The 20,986-nt window shown below is 39.8% G+C and overlaps 1 protein-coding gene across 1 annotated transcript; it reads left to right on the top strand.

Moving 5' to 3' along the window:
* Positions 1-352: 352 nt before the first annotated feature.
* Positions 353-13,064, top strand: LOC124038311 (mucin-2-like; the record flags this gene model as incomplete). Its single annotated transcript, XM_046354075.1, has 16 exons — positions 353-1,832; positions 1,937-2,178; positions 2,421-2,592; positions 3,245-3,489; positions 4,105-4,288; positions 5,538-5,739; positions 6,080-6,258; positions 6,530-6,599; positions 7,435-7,577; positions 7,667-7,698; positions 8,126-8,294; positions 11,246-11,293; positions 11,528-11,655; positions 11,888-11,927; positions 12,373-12,493; positions 12,692-13,064. Coding segments are annotated over 16 exons (3,636 nt in total), but the record flags the coding sequence as incomplete, so codon positions are not given.
* Positions 13,065-20,986: the final 7,922 nt, after the last annotated feature.

Here is a 20,986-nt window from a genome sequence, read left to right as displayed (position 1 = left end):
ACAACTCCTACCAATACCCAAACAACAACTCCTACCAATACCCAAACAACAACTCCTACCACTACCCCAACATCAAAACCTACCACTATCCAAGCAACAACTACAGCTACTTCAACAACTAAACCTACCACTACCCCAACTGCTCCTACCACTACCCCAACATCAAAACCTACCACTATCCAAACAACAACTACAGCTACTTCAACAACTAAACCTACCACTACCCCAACAGCTCCTACCACTACCCCAACATCAAAACCTACAACTACCTTAACAACATCTACTACATCAAAACCTACCACTACCCCAAACCACTACCCCAACATCAAAACCTACCACTACCCCAACTACTACAACTACCCTAACAACAAAACCTACTACTAACCCAACAACAACTGCAACTACTTCAACAACTAAACCTGCCACTACCCAACCAAACAATACCATTTCTTCAACAACTAAACCTACCACTACCCCAACAACAACTACTGCAATTACCCCAACAACTAAACCTACCACAACCCCAACATCAAAACATTCTACTACCCCAACAACTACTGCAACGACTTCAACAACACCTACTACAATTTCTTCAACAACTAAACCTACCACTACCCCAACAACAACTACTGCAACTACCCCAACAACTAAACCTACCATAACCCCAACAACAACTCCTACCACTACCCCAACATCAAAACCTTCTACTACCCCAATAACTACTGCAACTACTTCAACAACAACTACTACAGCTACTTCCACAACTAAACCTTTCACTACCCCAACAACAACTACTACAACTACCCCAAAATCAAAACCTACAACTACCCCAATAGCAACTACTACCTCTACTTCAACATCTAAACCTACCACTACCCCAACAACACCTACTACAACTACCCCTACAACTAAACCTAACACTACCCCAACAAAATATCCTACCACTACCCCAACAACATCTACTACCACTACCCCAACACCACCTACAACTACTTCAACAATTAAACCTACCACTACTCCAACATCTCCTACCACTACCCCAACGACAAAACCTACCACCACCCCTACAACTACTTCAACAACAACTACTACAACTACTTCATTAACTAAACCTACCACTACCCCAACAACTAATACAACTACCCCAACAACAAAACCTACTACTAACCCAACATCAACTACAACTACTTCAACAACTAAACCTACACCCACCCCAACAACACAACCTACCACTACCCCAACAGCTACTACCACCACTACCACTACCCCAACAACAACTACTACATCTACCCCAACATCAAAACCTACCACTACCCCAACAGCTACTACCACCACTACCACTACCCCAACATCTACTTCAATTACTTCAACAACTAAACCTACCAGTAAGCCAACATCTACTACAACTACCCCAACATCAAAACCTGCCACTACCCCAACGTCTACTACAACTACTCCCACAACTAAACCTACCACCTCCCCAACAACAAAACATTTGACAACAGCATCTACCACAACAACAGGCTTCATTGTAGTCACAAATCCACCACATACATCGCAGTCACCCGCACCTCAAGTGCAAAATACAACTTTGACCATACAGACAGAAAAAACTATGACATCAAAACCTACCACAACCCCTATCACTACCCCAACAACAACCCCTACCACCACCCCAACAACAACAACCCCTACCACTACCCCCAAAACAACCCCTACCATTACCCCCAAAACAACCCATATCACTAGCCCAACACCCCCTACCACTAGCCCAACCACAAATCCTACCACATTATGTTTTTGCACATATAAAAATCTAAATTTCCCTGCTGGTAAGTGAAAGCTTCCTTCATTAAAATGATTAATTCTGACTACATATTGCATTCATACACTTCATTTAATATCTATTCATTACTAATATTATGTTTATGTTTAGGTTCCTTGATATATAATGAGACTGATGGGGCAGGCTGGTGTTTCACCTCTTACTGTAACTCAAGTTGTGTTGTTGAGAAACAAGCCAGACCATGTCCCTCTACGACCCCGGCTACAGTCAGCACTGTCTCAGCTACAGTCAGCACTGTCTCAACAACAACAGAAGCTACACATTCTACAACATCTACTTTGTCCCCGACTACACCTTACAAGGGCTGTGAATATGTCATTCCACCAAGAAAGGTAATGAAATAAAATAAACATAATTATTGTGTTCATTAGTTCATAGTGCTGTGTAGTTTATATAGTTGTGTAGTTCGCAGTGTTGTGTAGTTTATAGTGTTCTGTAGTTCATAGTGTTGTGTAGTTCGTAGTGTTTGTGTAGCTCATAGTGTTGTGTAGTTCATAGTGTTGTGTAGTGTATAGTGTTGTGTAGTACGTAGTGTGTTTACTTTCAGGACTAAAACATACATTTTCAACTTTAGGATGGTGAGACTTGGAAGACAGACAACTGCACTACTCAGACTTGCCACAGGGGTGTAATTACCACCACGCCTGTGGACTGTAAGTCTGTAGAAAAGCCTGTGTGTGAAAATGGATACCCACCAGTGAAAGTCTATGACGAATCAGGTTGCTGCTATCACTACGAATGTGAATGTAAGTTCAAAACGTAATGTTTTAAATTATCTTCTCACCTTCTACAAATACGTATTGCCCCCAGTTTAATTGTTTTAAAGACGTCTTTTCAGTGATTTTTGAACTTTTTCTGTTGAAAGAGATATCCCAAATATAAATACAGTAAAGTATGCATACTAAAGGGTAAAGAAATACAATATGTTTTTTTTACACAAATGAAAACTTCAAGGAGTTGGTCTGATCCAGTGGCGCAACTTTGGTTTTAGAAGTGGGGGGGGGGGGGGCATAATCATTATCATTATTATTTATATCCAGTCGCATAAACACTCCAAACAGCCTACTGGACCACTCAGAGGGGTCCGCATGGTCCTAAAGCGCAGCGTTGCCTTGTTTTGTATCACAATACAATGATACAAAACTGAAATTACAAAAAAACTGATACAAACTGAAATTCCACCCCCCATCCCCAGTGAAAGTTGCACCCTTGGTCTGATCTGATAGTGACATTGTGATGTTATCAGCTTGTGCCATTTCATGAGGATACCTCGACCAGCTGCTGTGTTCAGCAAATCAGGTGTTAAATGAGGTGAAAAGGAGACTGGAGTAGGACTTTAAACTCTTGTATTGATGAGAGATCTATCTATTTGTTACCTTCTTCTGTTCTATCTCTCAGGTATATGCTATGGATGGGGAGACCCTCATTACGTCACATTTGATGGCCAATATTACAGTTTCCAGGAAAACTGCACCTACGTTTTGATTAAAGAAATAGTTCCTCGACAGAACTTCAGTGTCATCATCGACAACTATAACTGCGATCCGTCTGGACATGCGACCTGCCCTCAGTCTCTGATTGTCAATTACAAGTCCTATAAAATCGTTCTTACTCCGAAGAGATTAAACGTGACAACAAATATGGTAATTATAATTGTGCTATTGTTCACATTTATACACTTTAAAAAGTGCACTTTGAGATAGAAATGTTTTGATACAGACATTCTTTGATACAGACATTATTTGATACAGACATTCTTTGATACAAACATTATTTCATATAGACATCCTTTGATATAGATATTATTTGATACAGACATTATTTGAGATAGACATTCTCATACCACTTTAAGACTTAAAATAATCTAGCTTCATATTTTGAAATCTATTATTTACTTATTTACTTTTTGTAACGTGGGGGTATTGATTAATAGGGATATCTGATATTGCCCACTACGACAAATGTAATTTGCAGTACTACACTACAGTAGTTACAAATAGTTATTTAGCAACATTACATATTGGTTAACCACTTTGATGATGCCATCACATTAACTCAAAACCATCATCAAGGTATCTGAAACATTCCCATGACATTTCAAAGAATTTCATTATATTGACAAATTATTAACAGACAACCAACTCTCCTTGTGACTTAATTTAGTTCAGGAAACCGTTCATATCTTATCTACATTATTGTACTGTTATTCTGTTCTCTATTCTCATTCGTAATGTAATGTTTTCCTAATCATTCACAAGGTTTACATCAATGGAAATCAGATCTTCCCAACCTTTTCTAATGAAGACCTCATGATCACCAGCACTGGGGTAGAGTTACTGTTGATGATCCCTGCCATTAAAGCAACAGTGATGTTTAAGTCCCTTATGTTCAGTGTAACCCTGCCAGACTCCCTATTCCACAACAACACAGAGGGGCAGTGTGGTAAGTATTTAGGCTTTACTGCTTCCCAAATGGCACACTGTTCTCAATGTAGTGCAATCCTTTTAACCAGGGGGAATAGGGTCCCATTGTAGTGCACTCCTTTTAACCAGGGGGAATAGGGTCCCATTGTAGTGCAATCCTTTTAACCAGGGGGAATAGGGTCCCATTGTAGTGCAATCCTTTTAACCAGGGGGAATAGGGTCCAATTGTAGTGCACTCCTTTTAACCAGGGGGAATAGGGTCACATTGTAGTGCACTCCTTTTAACCAGGGGGAATAGGGTCTTTTTAACCAGGGGGAATAGGGTCCCATTGTAGTTCACTCCTTTTAACCAGGGGGAATAGGGTCCCATTGTAGTGCACTCTTTTAACCAGGGGGAATAGGGTCCCATTGTAGTGCACTCCTTTTAACCAGGGGGAATAGGGTCCCATTGTAGTGCACTCCTTTTAACCAGGGGGAATAGGGTCCCATTGTAGTGCACTCCTTTTAACCTCCCATTGTAGTGCACTCCTTTTAACCAGGGGGAATAGGGTCCCATTGTAGTGCACTCCTTTTAACCAGGGGGAATAGGGTCCCATTGTAGTACACTCCTTTTAACCAGGGGGAATAGGGTCCCATTGTAGTGCACTCCTTTTAACCAGGGGGAATAACACTCCTTTTAACCAGGGGGAATAGGGTCCCATTGTAGTGCACTCCTTTTAACCAGGGGGAATAGGGTCCCATTGTAGTGCTTTTAACCTCCATTTTACTCCAGGGGGAATAGGGTCCCATTGTAGTACACTCCTTTTAACCAGGGGGAATAGGGTCCCATTGTAGTCCTCCTTTTAACCAGGGGGAATAGGGTCCCATTGTAGTGCACTCCTTTTAACCAGGGGGAATAGGGTCCCATTGTAGTACACTCCTTTTAGCCAGGGGGAATAGGGTCCCATTGTAGTACACTCCTTTTAACCAGGGAGAATAGGGTCCCATTTGGGATGCATCCATTGTGTAGACCAAAAACACTTTAAGTATGAATCAGATGAACAGCTTGTAGTACTCTGTGAGTAAACTGAACATTTGTTGCAATGATTTAATGTTATTTTGTTGCGTGTTTTTGCATTTCCATGGCATTAAAGTTCACTATACAGTTACAATGATAGAAAAACCAATTAAAAGATACTGTAGGTAGGCTTAATGTTATGAGCAGCTGTTTCTGACATAAAATAACTTGTGTTTTCTCTCATTCCCATATTTATTGTGCCTTTATAAAGGTACCTGTGACAATATCAGGAAAAATGATTGCAGATTACCGAATGGAAAGATTGACCCATCATGTCCTGGGATGGCTCATGAATGGAAGATTCCTGATGCTAAAAAACCCTACTGTGAACGGCAACCCGTTATCCTACCTACCCCCACGCCTCTAACCTGCCCGTCAAGAAAGACATCAATCTGTGACATCATACTTAGCCCGTAAGACGTGTAACCTTGTAATAACACAAAGAGACAGCTATATTACAAAGACAAGGGAATCTGATTGAGGTTGCTATGACACTGTTTACATACAAGTCTGTAAACTCTCCAGTAAAGGCAAGGGTTGTTGTTCCAAAACTTAGAACCAAACTTAACTTACAGACTGTTTATGCCGTATAAAATATGTCATATTCATAGGAACTTCATAGATGCTTCACAAATAATGAAGCGTGTTAGGCATACAGTAATCAATATTTGTAAGTGATCTGTTGTGACATGTTAAATGCCCCTTTTGGGTTAGGCCGATATAATAACTTAAATGGGTTCTTTATTTTGGAAGGGTCTTTAAGCAATGCCATGATGTTATCCCACAACAACCCTTCTTCGAGGCCTGTAAGTTTGATGTCTGCAACATGCCAAATATCTCAATCGGCTGCTCCAGCCTGGAAGCCTACGCTGTGAGGTGTGCAGCAGCTGGAGTCTGTATCGACTGGAGGAAATCAACTAATGGAACATGTGGTAGGGAAGGACTTTCATATCCAATAAGACCTGTGTCCCCAATGGGATCCTATTCCCTACATAGTGCACTGCTTTTGACCAGGCTCCTGCCATAAGTAGTGATCTAAGTAGGGAATAGGATCCAATTTTGGATGCAAGATAGATGTTAACACGGTTTTAAATAATTCTACTCACTTTATGATTTACATTAATTATTTGTATTTTGACAACCTGCATTTACAAATTGTGTACCTGCTGTTTTGTCTTTCATTCCATCTTGACCATAATATAGATCTGACATGCCCTAAGACCAAAGTGTATAAGGCATGTGGCTCTACTATCCAGCCAACATGCAATTCAAGGTATCCATCTCATTCCCATCTCATCTCATTCTCATTCTCATCTCATTCCCATCTCATCTCATTCTCATTCTCATTCTCATCTCATTCCCATCTCATTCCCATCTCATCTCATCTCATTCTCTTCTCATCTCATTCCCATCTCATCTCATTTACCATCCCATCTCATTCCCATCTCATCTCATCTCATTCCCATCTCATCTCTATCTCATTCCCATCTCATCTCATTCCCAACTCATTCCCATCTCATTCTCATTCCCATCTCATTCCCATCTCATCTCATTCTCATCTCATTCCCATCTCATCTCATTCTCATCTCATTCCCATCTCATTCTCATTCTCATCTCATTCTCATCTCATTCCCATCTCATTTCATTCTCATCTCATTCCCATCTCATCTCATTCCCATCTCATTTCATTCTCATCTCATTCCCATCTCATCTCATCTCATTTCAATCTCATTCTCATCTCATTTCATTCCCATCTCATATCATTCTCATCTCATCTCATTACCATCTAATTCTCATTCCCATCTCATCTCATTCTCATTTCATCTCATTCTCATCTCATCTCATTCCCATCTCATTCTCATCCCCATCTCATTCTCATTCCCATCTCATCGCATCTCAATCCCATCTCATCTCTTCTCATCTCATTCCCATCTCATTCTCATCTAATTCCCATCTCTTCTCATCTCATTCCCATCTCATTCTCATATAATTCTCATTCCCATCTCATCTCATTCCCATCTCATTATTTTACACTTGTAAATACACCACTTGTTTCCATTATATTCCAAAGTTTCTAGTCTGTAATTAATTGTTTTTTCTTATCATAGATACAATGACAAATATGTGCATTCATGTCAGGGAGCACAAATGACCCGTAACATTGTATGTGACTCATTCATGGAGGGCTGTTTCTGCCCTGAGGGTACCATCTTGTTCAACACATTCTCTGACACCTGTGTTCGTGACTGTGGTAAGGATGTGTCAGTTTAAGGAATACATTGTTTAATTGTGTCTCAAAGTACCAGCATGTATGACCTAAGATCTTATTCTCCCTTCAAGGATGCACAGGACCTGATGGAAAACCCAAACAGGTAATAATGTGGATGTATACCACAATGAATCTGTCAGAAGAAATGGTTCAACAGCTCACTTCACATTATGGCCCACAAAAGGTTCTGTATAGAACCCCCATTATTTGAATCAGTTTACTAGTTTCATTGGGGCTTGTAAGTTGTCCAGCCCTGAAGAGGCTGGAGCCCTATTGTTATAATAATCAATCAAATGTATTTGTTAAAGCCCTTTTTCATCATCAGCAGCAACAAAGCCATTACACATACCCAGCCTAAAACTCAAAGAGCAAGCAATGCAGAGGCAGAAAGACAGTGGCTAGGAAAAACTCCCTAGAAGGCAGAAACCTAGGAATAAACCAAGAGAGGAACCAAGCTCTGACGGGTGGCCAGTCCTCGTCTTAATACATTTGAAGTCTCTGCTAACAGCGTTTGTTTTGTCCCAACACAGTTTGGTGAGACTTGGTACAGTAACTGCCAAAAGTGCATGTGTAATGCTGACACACTGAGTGTCCAGTGTGAACCAGTGAAATGTCCGCCCCAAGATATTGTTACCTGTAAGAAGTACGGTGAGGTGTTGGTCAACGAGACGGTGGACTGCTGTCAGAAAAATACATGTGGTGAGTAGAGACAGGATAGAGAGGCACCTTAACGTGCTACCAGGTAACCCGGGTACAAGTCTGCTTGTGCTAAATGTTTGGCATATGACAAGGAGTGGAATGTTAGCACCAAACAGCTCTTCATTCTAGCTACTTCATAAAGCCTTCATAAGCACTACATAAATGTGTTACAAAGCATCTATAACGTGCTTTATAAAAGGTTCATAAATGTTCATAACTCTGTGACATAATCACAGATGTCAAATGTGACATAAAACACTGTGGAATATAATATAAACTTGTGTTTTATAAAGGGTGACATGTTGTGCTGAAGGACGGCTTACTCTCTAAAGTGAAGTCACGTTAGTCACATTACAACTAATCTCGTTCCAAGAACGTCTGGTGGACCAACGCATCCATCTTTGCCTTCGTTAGTTAGTTAGGTTTAAAATAACATTTGAGGAATATAAATTGTGGAAATGCCCAATAATTCTGACTTTTTTGACTATGTTAAATTCCTGTCACCCTACAGTAAATATGTTAAATATGTTTATATGTTAATATATGTAAATAAATATATAAATATATATGTATATATTTATATGTAAATATGTTAAATACCAGTAACCTGAGAGAACCTTCATAAGTCATCAGAACGTTACTAAGCTATTAATTGACACTGTCTTGCAACACTTAGTTTGAAGAGCGCCACCTTCTGTCTTTCTTAAATACATCCATATAGACTCTATATCATATAATGCTGTATTCACTGTAGAGTCAGACCTCTTTGGCCATTCACAACACATCCATATAGACTCTATATCATATAATGCTGTATTCACTGTAGAGTCAGTCCTCTTTGGCCATTCACAACACATCCATATAGACTCTATATCATATAATGCTGTATTCACTGTAGAGTCAGTCCTCTTTGGCCATTCACAACACATCCATATAGACTCTATATCATATAATGCTGTATTCACTGTAGAGTCAGTCCTCTTTGGCCATTCACAACACACACATAAAAGCTTAATGATGGGAACATCAACGTATTAAGAATCTGGGAATTATCACTAACAGCTAAAACAAATACACATTAAAGACCTGTTTAAACCATACATTTCCTTTTATTTGTACATTTTCAAATCAATTTAAATACATAACGTTTCAATAAAGTCCAGCAATGTAATTACATTGAACACCGGATTGTCATTAGTGTATAAATGTGTTACAAAGCATCTATAACGTGCTTAATAAAGGGTTCATAAATGTGCCGTAACTCTGTGACATAATCACGTGACTGTGATTAGTGTAGCTTGGGTCCCTGAGCTGGTGGACCAATGGGTTCTTACCTCTCTTTCTGCAGGAGGTTCTGCATGTTGATTCCAACCTTAAAATTAACAATAAAGACATTTAGCAGGTGTGTTAGGAAATTCCTTTGTCACACCAATTAAATTACATTTTAGGTCTTTATTGGCAAGGGAAACATATGTTAACATTGCCAATGCAAGTGAAGTAGATAATAAACAAAAGTGAAATGAACAATAAAAGTTAACAGTAAACATTAAACTCATAGAAGTTCCAAAAATATAAAGACATTTCAATACAGTGTTGTAAGGATGTGCAAATTATTTGAAATAACTATTGTGATAGCTACAATATATAATCTAACTCAATACTTAACTACTATAAACTCATGAAAAATTACAATAAATATAGGTACATTATTCATAAGGCTTTTATTAAGCAGTGCTTATGCCACCTTTTTTAAAGGTTTGTCTAATTTGACACAGTGGGTTATGTCATACAGTTATGCCACATGGTTATAGATGATTTGTAATTTCTGTAGTGTTGATGAAGCTTTTATAGTGACCATGTCATTGGACCCTGTCATTGGACCATGTCATTGGACCATGTTATTGGACCATGTCATTGGACCATGTCATTGGACCCTGTCATTGGACCATGTTATTGGACCCTGTCATTGGACCATGTCATTGGACCCTGTTATTGGACCATGTTATTGGACCATGTTATTGGACCATGTTATTGGACCCTGTCATTGGACCCTGTTATTGGACCATGTCATTGGACCATGTCATTGGACCCTGTTATTGGACCATGTTATTGGACCATCATGCACCATAATTTAAAAACTTTGTAAAGTGATAAAACAGTGACTTCATATTTCTATTCCAAGAATGTGGAAAGGCACAGCGCTCACTCAAACATATCATGTACTTAGACTTTAACTTCAACCTGGAGCTAATTATTAAGCCCAGGATGAATGTAAATATTATCATGAACATGGAGCAGGTGTCATGATGGTAACATGGTGCAGGTGTCATGATGGTAACATGGTGCAGGTGTCATGATGGTAACATGGTGCAGGTGTCATGATGGTAACATGGTGCAGGTGTCATGATGGTAACATGGTGCAGGTGTCATGATGGTAACATGGTGGAGGTGTCATGATGGTAACATGGTGCAGGTGTCATGATGGTAACATGGTGCAGGTGTCATGATGGTAACATGGTGCAGGTGTCATGATGGTAACATGGTGCAGGTGTCATGATGGTAACATGGTGCAGGTGTCATAATGGTAACATGGTGCAGGTGTCATGATGGTAACATGGTGCAGGTGTCATGATGGTAACATGGTGCAGGTGTCATGATGGTAACATGGTGGAGGTGTCATGATGGTAACATGGTGCAGGTGTCATGATGGTAACATGGTGCAGGTGTCATGATGGTAACATGGTGCAGGTGTCATGATGGTAACATGGTGCAGGTGTCATAATGGTAACATGGTGCAGGTGTCATAATGGTAACATGGTGCAGGTGTCATGATGGTAACATGGTGCAGGTGTCATGATGGTAACATGGTGCAGGAATTGTGTCTAACTTAACCGTTCAACAACTGTTATGTCTCAACCATTGTCTGACCCTTTTATTGTGTGTTCTTTCAGTGCCCAAACCTGTTTGTGTCCACAACAATACTGAATACACGGTGAGAAGTGACACTTCTTTGCAGGCAGAATACAGCAGTATTACAATAAATAATTTGTACATTTTGCATGAAATAAACCTAAATATTGATTCCCTAATGAGAACATATAAATGATTAAAAATGTTCATAAATGCATCATAAATGATCAGAAATGTTAAAGATGTAAATGCTTAAGAATTGTAATGCTTGTTTACATTTTTGAATAATGATGTACATATTTCTTTTTTTTGCTACTTGACAGCTTGGGAGTTTTGGTCGCCCCCTAGTGACCGCTGTGTGAAGTATGAATGCACGAAGACAAACAACCAGTTCATCGTTGTGGAATCCAAATTGGAATGCCCAGTGTTCCGTCCAGAGGACTGTGTCCCTGTAAGTAGATGAGGAAACTGGTTGAATGTGTTTGTTTGAAGTAAAGTAACTATTCCTAAATATACTGCTTGCTTCATTTGATAGTAACTTTTAGGTTGTATTGAATTTACACCCGAGTAACATATTCATAGATGATCATAGTTTTCCAATATAACAGCTATACTGTGTTCTCTAGCTCATTAGACTGTAACTGGTCATATCCATTTGAGCTGTACACTGTTCTTTTTCACAGGGAACTGAGAAAACTGATGCAAATGGATGTTGCACAACCTGTAAGTTAAAACAATATGATTCATTTCTAAATGTTCATGATTAGTTTTGTATTTTCGTTTATACATCAGATCTACTCGTCAAACATAAACTCTTATGGGGCGGCAGGGTAGCCTAGTGGTTAGAGCGCTAGACTAGTAACCGGAAGGTTGCAAGTTCAAACCCCTGAGCTGACAAGGTACAAATCTGTCATTCTGCCCCTGAACAGGCACTGTTCCTAGGCCGTCATTGAAAATAAGAATTTGTTCTTAACTGACTTGCCTGGTTAAATCAAAAAATCAACCTAACCTCTTATGATACAATAAATCAACGTTGAGTTACTGTAGATGAAAGTGAATACAGATGTGATGTACTGTTTCAAGGTCCTCATCTTTAGTCCATCTTTACATAGGAAGGGGGAAACTCATCACTTTAAAATGTCCTCCTTAACTCTGTCTACCTCCACAGGCACTTTAATCAGTCACTGTGATGTGAAGAACACCACCACCTACCTTGAGGTGAATAACTGCAGGTCCTCTGTGCCGGTGGAAATCTCAGCCTGCGGGGGATCCTGTGGAACATCTTCTATGTGAGTACAAACTCTAAATAAGAACACAAACACACGCCAAAAAAGCACACAGAAACAAACGCAACATGCATTTGGGTTTTGCAGAAATGTGTACGGGGGGAATTGGATTGAAGGGTGAGAATTCAATGGGAGTTGACCTATAGCAGAATAAATGTGGTACTGTTTCTAACAGTGTTGTTTGTGTGTCCTGTTTGCTAGGTACTCTGCAGAGAAAAACACCCTGATGCACTCCTGCTCCTGCTGTCAAGAGATGTCTACCAGTGAGAGGAAGGTGGAGATGGTCTGCCCTGGTGGGAAGAAGATCACGCAGTCCTACATTTATATTGATAAGTGTGGCTGCCATGACTCTGAGTGTGACAAGAAGAACCACTTAGATTAGGCCTTGAAGAATGAAGTCTTTTGAAGTGTTCTTATTTACCTGCATGGAATATTCAATAGTTTTATCTAAAGGGAACCAATAGGGTCTGTCTCATTATCATATAGGCTACTTTCATGAACTGCATGTCCTTTCTCTCTACCTACACTATCATAGACATAATGCAAACCTATTAAACTGATGAAGAAGCATGAAGTCATTGTCTTTCCTGTTTTATTTCATATTGTCAAGTGTGTCATTGTGTAACTAGGGAAATAGTACACATAGTATTTAATAAAGAATGTATTCATTACATAACGGTTACTATTAAAAGGGGCAATCTGCAATTCAAACAATAACAAAATGGCCACCCTGCCAGTGTTTTGGCAAAAAGCTGAAGAATGGGGTTGGAGAAATGTAACCACTCTCAAGTTCATAGACAGGCCATGGATTTAAGAACTGACCGTCCATGATATCAAAATGATAGTTTTAATTATGTTTTGAGGCTATACAGTTTTTGTTAACAATTATGTTGTTTACCAACAATGGAATAAAACAATCTTATATTCTGGGTTGTGATGGGCTATGACAGTTGAACTCAGCTCATTAGGAATTTATAAGTGATATTCTTCAAGAATCAATGGGTATTATCAATTTACAAGTCCAGAAATATATGTAGCGATCACAGATTAGTCACTGAAATCTGCAACACTGATTACCTATTCTTATTCATGGATGTCAAAATGTCACAAGAACCACACATTTTGTTTAGCCAATTCTATCTCAATGAATGAATGTGTTTTGTTCGATTAATTCCGTCGATATATATCGAAAATGTCCATTTATTTGGAGCGTTTGATCCAGATGAACACTGATTCCAACTTGCGCAACGTGACTACAAAATATCTCAAAAGTTACCTCTAAACTTTGCCAAAACATTTCAAACTACTTTTGTAATGCAACTTTAGGTATTTTTCAACGTAAATAATTGATAAAATTGAAGGCGGGATGATCTGTGTTCTATACAGGAGGAAAACAAACTGTAGCTTTCTGGTCACTCGCCTCTAACAGTACGCTTCAAGTGACCCTCGTTCAAGATGGCCGTACTTCTTCATTACACAAAGGAATAACGTCAATCAGTTTCTAAAGACTGTTGACATCCAGTGGAAGTGATAAGAACTGCAAGAAGGTCCCTTAGAAATCTGGATTCCCAATGAAATCGTATTGAAAAGAGAGTGACCTAAAAAAAAAGAATCTGAATGGTTTGTCCTCGGGGTTTCGCGTGCTAAATAAGTTATGTAATACTCACAGACGTGATTCAAACAGTTTTAGAAACTTAAGAGTGTTTACTACCCAAATATAATAATACTATGCATATTTTATCTTCTGGAGATGAGTAGCAGTTGCATTTGGGCATGCATTTCATCCAGACTTGAAAATACTGCCCCCTGTCACCAAGAAGTTAACATAAAACATCAATAATGTTCCAACCGGAGAATTCCTTTGTCCTCAGAAATGCACTGGAACGAGAGGTAACTCCGAGAGACCAAGGATCTCTGCCAGACCACTGACTCAAAGAGGTCTCATGAGCCCTTCTTTTATAGCAGAATCCTCATTCAAGTTTCGAAAGACGGTTGACATCTAGTGGAAGCCGTAGGAAGTGCAACTTTCTCCATATCTCAATGTGTATTTGGTAGGCCAAGCTTTGAAAAACTACAAACCTCAGATGTCCCACTTCCTGGTTGGATTGTTCTCAGGTATTTGCCTGCCATATGAGTTCTGTTATACTCACGGACATCATTCAAACAGTTTTAGAAACTTCAGGGTGTTTTCTATCCAATATTAATAATAATATGCATATATTAGCATCTGGGACAGAGTAGGAGGCAGTTCACTATGGGCATGCTATTCATCCAAAAGTGAAAATGCTGCCCCCTATCCCAAAAAGGTACAAATAGACAGCCATAAACCTAATATGTGTGGAATAATACATTGCCCAATTTTTAAAGGGCCTTTGAAAAGTAGAGACGCTGAAGTGGTTCAGGAAGTGCCACTAGAGTGTTATATTCAGCCCTTGGCTGAAGATGAACATTCAGAGAAATTCGTGTTCTATGATTTTGAGACAAATCAGCAATCAGGGGTTCATTTGCCTATTTTTGTATTTACCATGACTTTCAAGGGTGAAAAGTGGTCTGCAGAGGGACCCAATTGTGCACAGCCTTTTCTAAAACATTTTTAGAAAACCCCAGTACAGAAACTTCACGTTTATAGCACACAATTCTAGAGCCTATGACTCCTACCTTCTTCTGAACCACTTGATACAGCAAGGCGTTGCACCCAGTGTCATAGCTCATGGTAGTAAAATCTTGTGTTTTGTAGACCCCAAATTCAACCAGAGATACATTGACAGTTTAAGCTTCTTACCCATGAGATTGGCTCAAATGCCAGAGGCTTTGCGTTTTGAAAACTCTGTGAAAGGCTGGTTTCCCCACTTCTTCACATCTGAGGAGAATCTACATTATGTCGGATCATATCCCAGCCCCGAAATGTACGGGTGTCATCAAATATCTCCCAAACAGCGTGGGAGATTCATGATGTGGTACGAGACAGTAAGACATATCACCTTTGATTTCCATAAAGAGATAGAATCATACTGTGACAATGATGTGGTTATAGTGCGTGACGGATGCCTCAGATTCAGAGAAGAGGTAATCAAAGATGCAGGCATTGACCCCTGGAGTTGTACAACTATTGCATCGGCATGCATGAAAACCTATCGTACACACTTTCTACCTACAGCATCTATAGCTATGCCCTTGCCTGACAACTACCGATGCCAATTCAAATCGTGCTCTAGTGGGTCCATTCAATGGTTGGAGTACTTGGCCCAGGATAAAGACATTTTTATTCAACATGCTTTGAATAGGGGTGAGAAGGCGTTTGGGTCTTATCATTGAGATGGATGCGCACAGATTGACAGGGTTGAGACCATGGTTGTAAATCTTGCTTTGTGCCCCAGGCCATGTGTGTCCTAACCCGAAATACTTTTGGGGAAATGTACCAAGAGTTTCAAGACAAATACGATTCTTTAAAGAGTACATCAAGACCTTCTTGAGATGCAAGCAAATGGCTTCAGGCTATCCTGCATCGGTCACAGATCAAGAGAGCAAAGACAAGTACATTCAAGACTATCACAACAGAGAAGGCATACTGACAGAATAGAGGTCAACAAAACCAAAATAAATGTGTCGAAATTGTACTTGAACTCGCTTTGGGGCAAGCTTTTGCAGAGATGCAATATGCTAACAACGCCGATCATTAAAGACACCGAAGAATTGTGGGAATTTGTTTTTGGGCCAATACAACATTTCTAATTTTTCATTCTTGAGTCAAGACATTGCCCTGGTGCAATGGAGGCGTAACAAGAAGTGGGTTCTACCCCCGGGTAATGTAAATGTGTTTCTTGCAGCCTATGGCCGACTTAAACTGTACACCCTCATGGAGCAGCTTCAGAGGCGGGTTCTTTACCACAACATAGATTCTGTGGTCTATGTAAGCAAACCGGGTGATTGGAACCCCCCCACTTAGCAACTATCTGGGTGGTTTAACTCGAAGATGGTGACCATATCACAGAATGGTCCTCCTGTGGTCACAAAAGCAAACCTTTTGGGACCACAGGAGACAATCACATGGTGATTCACAGGAGGACAATCACGTGGTGTTGAAAGCCAAAGGCTTGACTCAAAAACTATGAGAATGCCCCGCGTGTCAACTTGGAATCAATCACACGCTTGGTCGAGGGGTTCATAAACGACCGAAATAGTGCCTTGGAGATTTTGAGCTCCTACAAAAAAATTGTTAGGGATAAAAAGGGCTTCCATCTAAGGAATGCCCCACTTACTAAAACATTCAGGGTAGTCTATAACAAGAGACTGCTTTTGCCTGACGGGACCACATTGCCCTTTGGCTACTGACTTATGCTACAAGCCCCAGTGTGTCTTAAAGCTTAAGATATAACGACTGCTGAAGAAGTTTTTGACCCTCGGTTGCAACTACCATAATCGGCCTTAATCGCAGGCCCCTCCAATAATGGTAAAACTTGTTTTGTAAAAAGTATTTTAGAGAATTCTGAACATGTGTTATCTCAAAAGCCTGATAATATTGTGTGGTGTTATTCGTGTTATCAACCTCTGTATGATGAATTGTTGAAGAAAATACAAATTAAGTTTGTTGAAGGATAACCTGAATCCCTGTCTGATGATGAACTTCTCCCTCCTCATAAAAACAATCTGCTGGTTTTGGACTATATGCTATTTGCAGGTAGCGAACATCCCAAAATTGCACAAGCTTTTACCCAATATATTCATCATTGAAACCTGTCCGTGTTTTACTTGGTGCAGAATGTCTTTCACCAAGGTAAAAATAGCCGCACCATCAGTTTGAACACCAATTACATGGTTTTGTTCAAAAATCCTAGAAACAAACTACAGCAGATGTACCCGGGAAGGAAATCCTACTTTATGGAAAGCTACGAGGACGCTACCAAAGCGCCATTTTCTTATTTAATCGTGGATTTAAAAGCAAATACTCCAAAACACCTGAGGATACGAACCAGTCTTTTCCCATGGGAGTGGCCGGCTGCGTATATTCCTAAAAAGTAAACGCTATGTCTCTGCGTTGAAAAAGTAACCTGCCCCTCTTGAGAAGCCTAGTTGGGAATACAGCTAAAGAAGGGAAGGCCATCTTGGGTCACTGTTCTTCAGATCTCATATTAGCCCTATGTGAGATTGCTTTGAATCTCCTCAAAGGACGCATTCCCCTCACCCTGACAGCATACAACAGTCTGCCGGTTTTCTTCTACCTTTCCTAAGTATAGCCGTGCCCTTCATCACCAGCCTTATTGCTGTTAATGTTAGATACATTATGAACAAGATAAAAGACTCAAAGGGGACCGCTACTTGGAATGACAAAGGAGCAGTTGGTGGTATTGAGTGCAGTATATACATATGAGATGAGTATGTAAACAAAGTGGCATAGTTAAATTGGCTAGTGATACATATATTACATAAAGATGCAGTAGATGATATAGAGTACAGTATATACATACGTATACATATGAGATGAATAATGTAGGTATGTAAACATTATATTAGGTAGCATTGTTTAAAGTGGCTAGTGATATATTTTACATCATTTCCCATCAATTCCCATTATTAAAGTGGCTGGAGTTGAGTCAGTGTGTTGGCAGCAGCCACTCAATGTTAGTGGTGGCTGTTTAACAGTCTGATGGCCTTGAGATAGAAGCTGTTTTTCAGTCTCTTGGTCCCAGCTTTGATGCACCTGTACTGACCTCGCCTTCTGGATGATAGCGGGGTGAACAGGCAGTTCACCCCGCAGTTCATATAGTTGCCCATTACTTTACGTCTAAATAACAAATATATATTGTTACTCGTTCTCTTGGGGTTTATTGAGCCAGAAAGTCATCACATCAGCCACCACAGTTTCCCTGTATTTGTTGTTGTCAACCAGGGTGTCATGACGTTGCCCTCTTTGGGTAGTGCAAGCCCATCCCCCTCTCCCTGCCTCCCCCTGCCTCCTTCAACTAGGCTGCTGTGGTCAGAGAGAGGTCGTAAATTCCTGAGAAGACCCTGCCGCATGGCCACACAGTATAAGAGACAGAGTGAATTTTCATAGAGAACAAAGGAATTTCTTCCACCTCACAGAACTTGAGGTCCGAACAAATTTCATGTTCCGGAGAAAGTATAAAAGACCGGTGAAGAATCCAACTACGAACTGGTCCGTTTGGCACAACTTGGGATGCTCATGGGAGACGGTGTGGCCACATTACCATAACGCTGTTTATATAATAGCCTCAGATATGAGGTTTACATCTAATTTTTGTATAAGATGAATGAGTGAGTATGATGCTATTTACACAATTTTACAATGTGAACTGTTTATTGAAGGAAACTCCAATTCCCTTTTGAGTTTAACTAAATCAGAGGACCGCCCCTGAGCCCAGTTAGGGTCAGACATCCTGGGACAGCCCTTTTCTGCAATTCCAAATAAAACCCAACTTTGAGAAATTCCCAGTAAAGACCATGTTTTCCTCCATTACGAGGGTACAAAGGTTGTAGAACATTGCTGAATCTTTTAACCATACCACGTGGTTAAACTCTTAGACTATCGATACCGACAGAATAAGAACAACTCTTTGATATTAATTACTAGTCTGCAGCTAGGAATTCGGTATCATTGAACGCGAAGAACAACAACCGCCGAACCATCCATTCTATAATGAATGAATGAATGTCACTCTGAACAATCCACTCTAACCTCAACAGAGAGAACGTGGGAGAGAGACGGACAATTCTAAAAAAGAAACAACTTTTCAACAGCGATCAAGACGACACACTGAGCGTAAATATATATATTGATTGCAATTGTTCCCGAATGAGTGAGCGTTCACGTGCAAAGGATTAGCATTTCAATTGTTATATAATCTCAGTCGACCCCCACTTCCCTTTTTGTCCACCAAGCCGTGATGCCGGTTTAGCCCACTAGGGGCACATTCTCCTATCATTTCATATAACCACATTTACCAAGTTTGTTTGTTTGTTTATGCATTTCTGTGAATTACTTAGTTAGTAATAAATGAATGATTCAAGACAATTGATGTATGGATGACTCATAGTGAAGACTGGGTTCGTGCAGATAATCAACAATTTACGACGTTTGGGATGAGACTAACGTGAGGTAAAGTAAATAATTCATTAATCAGAAGACTTTGGATCAGATATGAAAATATCTGAAAGGTTAAATTCGGAATTATAACTTGTAATCTGAATATTTTCCTTGGTGCCCCGACTTTCTAGTTAATTACAGTTACATGATTAATCAGTTTGATCGCGTAATACTAATTACAGAGGATCTTTGATAAAACTAAGTCTTCAATTTAATGATAGTAAGGGAATAGCCCCCTGATTTGGACAAAAATGAATGGGAAGTCATTGGCATCGGACAAACCATATACACAATTACCACCCAATTCGGCGTTGATTCATGCAAAGTTGATAGCAAATGCCATATGACAATTGCCAGTTGTAACACTTTAAAAATCCAAAGGTGGCGAGTGCGCTCCACCTTGGTTTTTCATATTGGGAATGTAACCCAAGTCAACATCCAAAAGCAAAATTTTGAAAAAATGTTTTTTTTGTCAAAAACTTATCACCCCTTAAAAAAGTGCTTTCTGGACCGTTTTTCGAAATTCTTTCGATTTTTTTTGTCAATTACACATGTGTAAGAACTGTATGAATATACTTTTGTCCAATTTTATTATCATATCTTTTTTTACTTGTGCATAAGGCATATGTTTTGTCCATTTACAATATGATTTCATAGGAAGTCAAAAGTCGAAAACTTTCTTTGGGGCCAAATGCCATAAGAAATTTGACATGCTCAAAAATCCTGCAGAAATGCAAAATTGACTGGCCTGATGAACACAGGATGGCCTGGCAGTGATAGTTGCTCCTTTCCATCGCTCGTTGTGTTGACTTCATCATGTCCATGTTTATGTTTTCTCACTTTTGCAAAGTCACTGTGCATTTGCAATATGGTTCAATGGGCATGTACGATCATGAATTTGTCATGCTATAAAAATCCTGCAGGAATGCGAAATTGACTGGCCCGATGAACTCGGGATGGCTGGGCAGTGATTCTGGTTCATCTCAATCGCTCGTTAGAGTTGATTTTAGAATGTCACTTTGGTGATGGTACCTCACTGTTTAAACATATTGCAAATGGACAAGAGTCTCCAGCAAGTCACCGTCCATCAGTTAATTAGATATCATTCTGACACCAAACTGATACAAACTGACACCAAACCCACTTTTTACAACTCGTTTAGTAGCCAACTATCACATACTTCAGAGCTGGCCCAAAATTCACAACGCCTTTGGTTCAAACCATAAAAAAACATAAAACACGTAGTTACGTTCTAGCTGCAGGTCCATTTCTTATGTTATGTGTAGGCCTAGCTGAGGCAACCCCGAATCCCAAGTTTCGGCTCGATAGGTCATTTGGTGTCTGAGCAAAAACGTAATTGGTGCTGAAAATCCACTTTTTTCCATGACTTGCTA

This window comes from Oncorhynchus gorbuscha, linkage group LG01 (genome assembly GCF_021184085.1).
Source record: "Oncorhynchus gorbuscha isolate QuinsamMale2020 ecotype Even-year linkage group LG01, OgorEven_v1.0, whole genome shotgun sequence".
Lineage (NCBI taxonomy): Eukaryota > Metazoa > Chordata > Actinopteri > Salmoniformes > Salmonidae > Oncorhynchus > Oncorhynchus gorbuscha.
Note: the sequence above shows the minus strand (reverse complement) of the source record. Positions and strands in the feature narration are given on the sequence as shown.